This window comes from Taudactylus pleione, unplaced genomic scaffold (genome assembly GCF_031769625.1).
Source record: "Taudactylus pleione unplaced genomic scaffold, aTauple2 ptg001248l, whole genome shotgun sequence".
Taxonomy (NCBI): Eukaryota; Metazoa; Chordata; class Amphibia; order Anura; family Myobatrachidae; genus Taudactylus; species Taudactylus pleione.
Window position 1 is genome coordinate 609,300 of NW_028285648.1, and position 9,368 is coordinate 618,667.

Genomic DNA, 9,368 nt, shown 5'->3' on the forward strand with positions numbered 1-9,368 from the left:
ATACCTGTCCCACATCATTTACACCTCTGCATACCTGGCCCACATAATTTACACCTCTGCATACCTGTCCCACATAATTTACACCTCTGCATACCTGGCCCACATCATTTACACCTCCACATACCTGCCCTACATCATTTACACCTCCACATATCTGTCCCACATAATTTACACCTCTGCATACCTGTCCCACATCATTTACACCTCTGCATACCTGGCCCACATCATTTACACCTCCACATACCTGCCCTTCATCATTTACACCTCCACATACCTATCCCACATCATATACACCTCCACATACCTGTCCCACATCATATATACATCCACATACCTGTCCCACATAATTTACACCTCCGCATACCTGTCCCACATAATTTACACCTCTGCATACCTGTCCCACATCATTTACACCTCTGCATACCTTTCCCACATCATTTACACCTCCGCATACCTGTCCCACATCATTTGCACCTCCGCATACCTGTCCCACATCATTTACACCTCCACATACCTGTTCTACATCATTTACATCTCCACATACCTGTCCTACATAATTTACACCTCCACATACTTGTCCTACATCATATACACCTCCACATACCTGTCCTACATCATTTACATCTCATACCTGTCCCACATCATTTACACCTCCACATCCCTGTCCCACATCATTTACACCTCCACATACCTGTCCTACATTAATTACACCTCCACATACGTGTCCCACATAATTTACACCTCCACATACCTGTCCCACATCATATACACCTCCACATACCTGTCCCACATCATTTACACCTCCACATACCTGTCCTACATCATTTACACCTCCACATACCTCTCCCACATCATTTACACCTCTACATACCTGTCCTACATCATTTACAGCTCCACATACCAGTCCCACTTAATTTACACCTCCACATACCTGTCCTACATCATTTACATCTCCACTTACCTGTCACACATCATTTACACCTCCCCATACCTATCCCACATTATTTACACCTCCACATACCTGTCCTATATCATTTACACCTCCACATTCCTGTCCTACATCATCTACACCTCCACATACCTGTCCCACATAATTTACACCTCCACATACCTGTCCCACATCATCTACACCTCCACATACCTGTCCCACATAATTTACACCTCCACATACCTGTCCTACAGCATTACACCTCCACATACCTGTCCCACATCATATACACCTCCACATACCTGTCCCACATCATATACACCTCCACATACCTGTCCCACATCATTTGCACCTCCACATACCTGTCCCACATCAGTTACACCTCCACACACCTGTCCTGCATCATTTACACCTCCGCATACCTGTCCTACATCATTACACCTCCACATACCTGTCCCACATCATATACACCTCCTCATACCTGTCCCACATCATTTATACCTCCACATACCTGTCCCACATCATTTACACCTCCACATACCTGTCCTACATCATTTACACCTCCACATACCTGTCCTACATCATTTATACCCCTTTTACACCAGAGCAAAAACCTGGGTTTTTGCTGGGTCTACCCAGGTCGCAGCTCAGTGTAAATGGGTCCCTGAAAAATAACCTGGGTCAAGTGACCCTGCAATCCAACCCAGGTAGCTACCAGGGTTGGACCCAGGATGGACCCGGGTAATGGTGCAGTGTAAACGGTGCAACCCGGGTTATCTGACCTGGATCATGCCTAAAATGAGCTGATTGGTGGCTGTGGAGCAGTCACCTCCCACTTTTAATGACCTCACAGGTTTAGCAGGGCAGACCTGAGTTCAGTGTGAACAGGGCTGACCTGGGAGTAACCCAGATCAAAGGTGCAGTGTAAATGGGTCTGACCTGGGTCTGACCAGGGTTGGAACCATGTCCAAAAACCCAGGTCAGACCTGGGTTTTTGGTGGAAAAGAGGTATTACACTACATACCTGTCCCACATCATTTACACCTCCTCATACCTGTCCTACATAATTTACACCACATACCTGTCCCACATCATATACACTTCCACATACTTGTCCCACATCATTTACTTCATTTCTCAGCTTTTTAAAGAAATTATCCTGAAAACTGACATGTTTTTATGGGCCAAATTATGCTATTTAAACCTCTCTCCAAGTGCGTGATTATTCATTAGCAGAGGTATACCAGAGGTTCCAGACATTTACCTTTTCACCTGCTCAGGAGGATGTGTTTAGAAACAAAACAAAAAAAAACAAATTTCCTCTGGATAATCAACGCGAGTTTGAGAATGGCTCACAGGACCAAACTCGCTCCTCATTGGATTAACCCCTTAATATACAGTGATGGTGTTCCTCTTTGGTGTTGGCAGGTAAGGAGATCTCAGAGAAAGCTCCTGCATTACTTAAGCTGGGCATAAACGTCCAGATAAAATGCCTGTCAGACCGACAGACATTTTATCTGCCAGCCCGCAGATGTCTGCGGCATACACAGTGAGATATCTCACTGTAAGATTTCTGCATCTGTAAAGGACTGAATTTACCCCAAAGACCCCTGGTAACGGTTGTGGGCCCAGGATAACATTGCACCTCGTTTCACAAGAGAGTGTGACACAAAGAGGGTGGGCTATTATACTGAATTTCTTGTTTTGCCAGATTGTGGGATTTTTTCCCTTTTTCGCTGGACGTTGCCATCTCCACCGTATGGATAGTACATTTCCTTATACATACTTTGAAGAATAAACTGAGTTTTAGGCGTCCTGGGGAGGGTTAGCTCGGGATGCAGGTCAAAACTGGGACAGCCCTGGGCAAACGGGACAGTTGGTCACCCTAGGGCAGGCCTGGCTAACCTGTGGCTCTCCAGCTATTGTGAAATTACAAGTTCCACCATAGCTTACCAGAAGATCGCTGAGAGGGTATGCTGGGACTAGTTTGGAGAGAGCCACAGGTTGGCCGGGACTGCCCTAGGGCGACCACACTTGTCTGGTTTATTAGGTTTGATACATCTCCCCCATAATGCGATGCAACGACAGACCAGAGTCCCCAGTGGCGGAACTACTGTGATAAATGCTGCGATTGTTACTTTATATTGTACAGATGGAAGAAATTATATTGTTAGTCACTAGTCCAGGCCTGGCCAACATGTGGATCTCCAGCTGTTGTGAAACAACATGTCCCAGCATGCCCAGCAACTGTTCTACCATTCCCTAATAACAAAACTGTAGCAGAGCATGCTGGGACTTGTAGTTTTATAACATCTGGAGAGCCACAGATTGGCCAGGCCTGCACTAGTCAGTAAAGTTTATTTACTAACACTACAGCTGCCCCCCAGTATGGTGGTCATGGTCAGGTGCTAGAGGATGTGCCTCTCTAGCGTGTATTCACAGTTCTCCCAGCAGGTGGCGATGCAGTGTGGAGGTAGCACGTTTATACTGTCCGCCATTTTGTTGAAGACCAACCAATTAAACAAGAACGTCGTGCGAAGGAAGTGAGGTAAAGGACACTAGAGGCAGGCGTGTAGTTCTTAATATGGTGAAAGGTCAGTGTTTTTGTCCCCGGGAAGATGGTCGCTGCCTGAGAGCTTCTTCAGAGACCGTTTTGCCTCTAGTGCTGGGAGGAATGTGGTGATGTAAAGGTCCCTGTGTCAGTGTGACCTGTGTGTGCAGCCCGGCCAGGTGAGGGGAGGTAGGGGTACAGCTGGGAGGGGTTCCTGTGTCCTGTACAGCACTGAGCACACACCTCACACTGCCACATATTCTCATATGTCTCCCTACATTCCGTCTGTCTATTATAGTAATGGCCAAGGAGCAGTCAGAGAACACACTATTATTGGATAGATTCAATTATACACGTCTGTGGGAGTAACGCTGGCAGATATATCGCCCGTTCCATTGATCGGGGCGATATATCCGTAGTGCATCAGCCAGTGTGTACAGGTGATGTGTATGCGAGTGACGTCCGCAGAGACCTGTCGCATCTGCCCCGCAGCACAGCCGATGGCCATATGTGCGCCCGGTTGTGGTGCCAACGCAGATACATTGTCCGAACGATCGGTAAGCGTGTATGCACTTACCAATCCGTCGGGCAGGCGTATACCCGGCCTGATTGCGGCTATATGCCGCACTGACGGTAGCTCCTGGCTCGCTGGTTGGTGTTCACAACCCATGTAAGGCTGCGTTCAGAAATCTGCAAGATAGGGACGCGAGGGGGACGAGATGAGTCACAGTCGCCGGCATTTTCCGCATTGTTGCAACAGCAGCTTGTCCCCCTTGTGGGTAATTAAATTTACCTGTATGTATTTTTAATACTGTTTACTATATATGTGTTATTGCTGTATATTATATAGAGCAGTGTTCTAACAACCCATTGCTGCATATTAGGTATTACTTTATTTTAAGTATGTACAAATAATTATATGTTACAGTATATTATGTATTATGACTGTATATTACAGAGGACGGTGCCCCAAGCCCATCGTTGAGCCCTTCCCCCTCCTTTTCTCTCTCTCCCCCCTTCCCCATCACCTGTTTCTCCTATCAGAATCGGTATGATTTACCGCCGGACCCATGCCTGGCGGTTCAAATCCTGACAGCAGCAGCCCGACCAGGATAACAATCCCGATCGTCCCCAGGTAAGTATTCACTAACCTATTCTACCTCCTAACCCTCCCTTAGGGGTGCCTAACCCTAACCTCCCGGGGGGGTGCCTAACCCTAAGTCCCCCCGGGAGCCCCTAACCTCTCCCTCCTCCCCCCCGCGGCTGTCCACACTCAGCGCCCGGCATCACTTTGATCGGGAAGATGACGCCCGTCATTTAACCCTCGCCCGGGATTAAACAGTCGGGAAGCCAGCTGTCGGGATTAGGTCTGCCGGCTTCCCGACTGCATACCCTCCCATCAGCACATGATATTCTGTATCTGTAGCCTCATCCTCTTCCTAGGGCACTGAGACGTCCTCACGCTTCTCCTGTGCAGAGTGTTTAGTCTCTCTGTATATGCACCCCTGTGATACTTACTCTTTCTTCTATACTGATACACCTACAGTAGAACCTGGATAAGGGGGACCTAGATAAGTGGGAAACCTCTATTACCGGGACTCATTGTGAGGTCCCGGCCTTTTTGCACTAAAAAAACCTCTGTTAGTGAGACTGATTTTTCTCAATTATTAGGAATAATCACCTCTATAACTGGGAGGATTGCTGTCTTGTCTTTAAGTGAGATTAGTGCAGTTTATTAACCTCTATAAATGAGGCGACCGCCTTTACAACCTCTGTAACTGGGATTAGTACAGGTTTTGACAAGTCTCTATGTCTGTACTCGGACTTACACATGGGTGAAACCTCTATAAGGTGTCTGTTTACTAAGCCTTGGATAAAGAAAAAGTGGACGGAGATAAAGTACCAGCCAATCAGCTCCTGTTATTTTTCAAACACAGCCTGTGACATGGCAGTTAGGAGCTGATTGGTTGGTACTTTATCGCCATCCAAGTCTTCGTAAATAGACCCTAATTGAGACAAACACTTGTTAAAACTGGATAAGTGAGATATCTCTTTAAGAGATACCACTTATCCAGGTTGGACTGTATTTTATTTTATTTTTTTTATTTATGTAGCGCAGCTGTATTTGGTTGTGGATAATGCTGTGACGATTATTGGGTTATTTATTAGAAGCGTCCGTGTTTTGTTACGATACGGTGTAACGAGTAAGGATGGGAAATAACAGGAGTGTTTGGAAACTGTAGCTGATGACAGCATATTTATCACTACTTAGCTTTATATTTAGAGAACAGCCATGGGATGTTAGGACGCTGACTGGTACATAGCGGATATTATATACATTATTGTCCGTATTAAAGCCTAAACCCAACCGTTACAGTTGCAGGAAATCTGTGTCACGCTCTCTCTGGGTCTGTATTGCAGTGATAAGATGACGGCTCCGTCCGCGGAAGAGAGAAAGGCATGCTGGAATGCGCGTGACAAGTACTGGAAGTGCCTGGAAGATAGTAACGAAGACAAAAGCAAGTGCCAGCAGCTCAGACAGTGCTTTGAGAGCCGCTGTCCACGACAATGGGTAATAAAAGCATGCCATGATGTTTCAGATCTGTAGAGGCGTAGCAAGGGTTTGTGTAATTATTGTCCTGTTACTGTCTGTTATCGCTCTTGCATTGCCCTATCTCACCAAAATGTGATTTTCCCCCTAGTATTTGGGTGATGATATTATTATAGGATCTGTAGACCATTATAAAGTCACCTGAGGCACTAGTGGAGATCTTTCCCTAGTAAGGCAGCCAGCGGCAGCATAATAAAATGTATCAGAAACTCTGGTTCTGAAAATGTTGTGGCACCTCATTTCAGTCATGCCATACCAGCCATTAGCAGCCAGTTGGTGGTTTAACCATTGATTTTTGGATAGTGCAACTGGCCGGCTATTATATTGCTGTAACTTGTTTTCTTCCACTTCTCACTAATTCATCAGCACCCAGCCCTGTTATTTATCATCTTATATTACAAGGTATTTGTGGCTGGTAGACAGAGCTCCTGCATCTGATCTCTGGATGCTGCAGAATTGCAGCACGGTTACTGATGTATTCAGGGTGCGGTGATGATGTCACTGCGGCACCCTGACTCCAGCCTATCAGTCACTGGGAGCTGCAGCATCCCGTAATCAGGTGCAGGGCAGGATGCGCCCACCAGTGCGGAGGAAGGAGCCGTGTCACTAGGGTCTTGCTGCCCTGTCAGCACAGTCATGTAATGCAGCACCCAGTGGGCAGACGCGTCGCTTGCTGGCGTCTCCTCCTCGCAGCTCACAGGTTACATTTGTGTATAGATTTTTTATCTCTATTATCATTTATTTTTCCTAAATTCACAATATTTTACTTTAAATAAAGTTTCTGTGTACTACCCTGTGTCAGTCCCCATTGTTTCGTGTATATCTGTATAAACTGAGTTTATAGATATATATTTATTTTGAGTGCCTTTAAACATCACGCCAGACTTTCTGCACTTTATAGTGTTGGTGCCTTTCGTAGTCGCAGTCACTGGTGTCCGTGTGTCCCCGGCTTTGTAATGTGCATGGCGAGTCACTCGCTCTTGGGAAGCATTAAGTGTGAGCGCAATACGGTAAAGTCCTGATAAAAAAGAAAAAAAACACGGCACCTTTGGAGAAGTCATAGAAACTTGATAAATAGAATACTGAGGGGGGAAACTTCCAAAATGCACTATTGTGATTTATTTTTTGGTTTTCAAGTATTTATGACCTTCTTTCTCAAAACTCCACATTATTTGTAATCTGTTATTTATATAGTGCACACATACTACATAGTGCATAGCAAAGAGTATTTCAGTCACTCACATCAGCCCCTGCCCCAGTGGAGCTTACAGTCTATATTCCCTACCACATGTACACACGCAAACACTAGGGTTAATTTTTGTTTGAAGACCATTAACCTTCCAGTATTCTTTTGGATTGTGGAAGGAATCCCACAGAAGCACAAGGAGAACATTTAAACTGTGCACAGATAGAGCACTGGTTTGTATCAAACCCATGATATCAGTCCCGTGACGCAGTAATGCTAAGCATTGCACACCGTGCTGGCTATCTGTAGACAGGGGCGCCGAGTGGAGGGAATTGGTATGAAATACCGCCGGCCGCATGGCCGGCGGTTCGATTCCCGGCAGCGGCAGCCCGACATCAGCAGAGATCCCGGCAGCGGAAGCCCGACAGCACTGGAAATCCCGATCTTGAATAGGTAAGTATTGTCTAACCCAGTGTTGGCTAACCTTGACACTCCAGCTGTTGTGGAACTATATATCCCAGCATGCCCTGCCACAGTTTTAGCATGCCCTAATAGCAAAACTGTAGCAGTGCATGCTGGGTTATGTAGTTCCATAACAGCTGGAGTGTCAAGGTTAGCCAACACTGGTCTAACCTAACCCCCCTAACCCTCCTTAGGGGTGCCTAACCCTAACCTCCCCTCTAAGTGCCTAACCCTAACCACCCCCTTCCCCATTGCCTAAACCTAAGTCCCCCGGGGGGGGGTGCCTAACCCTAAGTCCTCCCACGGGGTGCCTAACCCTCCCTCCCCCTAGCCCTCCCAGGGGGGTGCCTAACCCTAAGTCCCCCCCAGGAGCCCTAAACCTAACCCTCCCCCCCCCCCCACGGCTGTCCGCTCGCGGTGCCCGGCTTCACTACGATCGGGATGCCAGGCGCCGGTCTCCCGGCGTCGGGGAAATGCCGGGCGTCTACATCTAGACGCCCAGCATTTCACCCTTGCCGGGATATGACAGTCGGGAAGCCGGCTGCCGGTATTTAGGCAGTCGGCTTCCCGTTTGCGTACCAAGTGGAGGGGGGGGGGGGGAAGGTACTAATTACCCGGGCTTGTTAGAGGGGCTCAGGTCCGACGCTGCCTCTTTCTCTTACCTGTCAGCAGCCCAGCACATGCTGCTGTGTGCTGGGCTACAGTGGGAGAGTGAACAGCAGCAGTCTCCCCCTCTCCCCGCCCTGGGACGGCTCTCTACGGCCCTGTCTGAGTGCTAATCCCAGTTCTGTAAATTGGCGACCATGTGTATAATGCCCCTCTCTCTGGTTGCAGGGAAGAGTTTAAAAGAAAGTGTTGCTAGAGCAGGTTACATTAATAACATATAAGCAGCTGGACATCGGTGTTTAAAACAACATAATAATTTGTGGTGTCTACACCATTATTAAACAAAATACATGTGACCGATGTAGTACGCACTGCATAATGTGTTATAATGATCGCATTCCTTTTTCCCAAACAGACGAAGCACTTTGACAAAAGGAGAGATTACCTTAAATACAAAGCCCAACTCGAATCAAGTGGATTTGAACCTACAGGAACCGCCGAAAAAACATAACGTTTACGGACGCAGCATACGTGCGATATTTATAACAGGAGGGTGTGATATTTAGTTGCCTAAACTAAAGCAGGAATGTGATTCCTCTGTTCCCTGGACCACTCACCGCCGATAAAGAGACGGCTATTTGTAAGCATTTATTTGGGGAAAATGTCATTTTCTGAAACAAATAATGGACTAGGGAATAATGTTTGACTTCTGCCTGGTTCCTGCTGTTTTTGTACATACTTGGCCCACAAATAAAGTGAACGCGAATCTTTACTTTGTGTTATTGAGTCTTCCCTGAATTTGGTTTCCATGATTTATACAGCGATTATCAATGCCCCTATAGATCGGGGACGTGCTGTAACTAGGAAGGGAAGGGGGACTGGGGTTGTGGAGGTGGTTGGTGATGGTTGCTGGGTGGCACAAGAGAGGTGCTTAGCTGGAAATGGGGGTATGAAAATGAGAAATAAAGGACAAAAATAAGAGGGAAAAGAGAGCAGTGTTTTCACACCAGACATCGCTCTACAG

General features: G+C 46.9%; 1 protein-coding gene across 4 annotated transcripts; it reads left to right on the forward strand.

The window, feature by feature from the left end:
- Positions 1–3,472: 3,472 nt before the first annotated feature.
- COA6 (cytochrome c oxidase assembly factor 6) lies at positions 3,473–9,116 on the forward strand. 4 transcript variants are annotated; one of them, XM_088462474.1, is made up of 4 exons: positions 3,529–3,658; positions 4,438–4,614; positions 5,901–6,051; positions 8,760–9,116. In XM_088462474.1, the coding sequence occupies exons 2-4, from the start codon at positions 4,550–4,552 to the stop codon at positions 8,853–8,855; spliced, it is 312 nt and encodes a 103-aa protein (XP_088318600.1). In that variant the 5' UTR covers positions 3,529–3,658; positions 4,438–4,549; the 3' UTR covers positions 8,856–9,116. The 4 variants fall into 4 exon arrangements, with proteins under 4 accessions (XP_088318603.1, XP_088318600.1, XP_088318602.1 ...); XM_088462477.1 differs by lacking the exons at positions 3,529–3,658; positions 4,438–4,614 and adding an exon at positions 3,473–3,522; XM_088462476.1 differs by lacking the exon at positions 4,438–4,614 and having other exon boundaries at positions 3,529–3,668.
- Positions 9,117–9,368: the final 252 nt, after the last annotated feature.

Bases quoted from the DNA above. Each gene is read 5' to 3' on its own strand.
- COA6 (XM_088462474.1), top strand. From the start codon at position 4,550: ATGCCTGGCGGTTCAAATCCTGACAGCAGCAGCCCGACCAGGATAACA. The intron at 4,615-5,900 runs GTAAGTATTCAC...TCTGTATTGCAG, and splicing joins ACAATCCCGATCGTCCCCAG to TGATAAGATGACGGCTCCGT. The intron at 6,052-8,759 runs GTAATAAAAGCA...TTTCCCAAACAG, and splicing joins GCCGCTGTCCACGACAATGG to ACGAAGCACTTTGACAAAAG.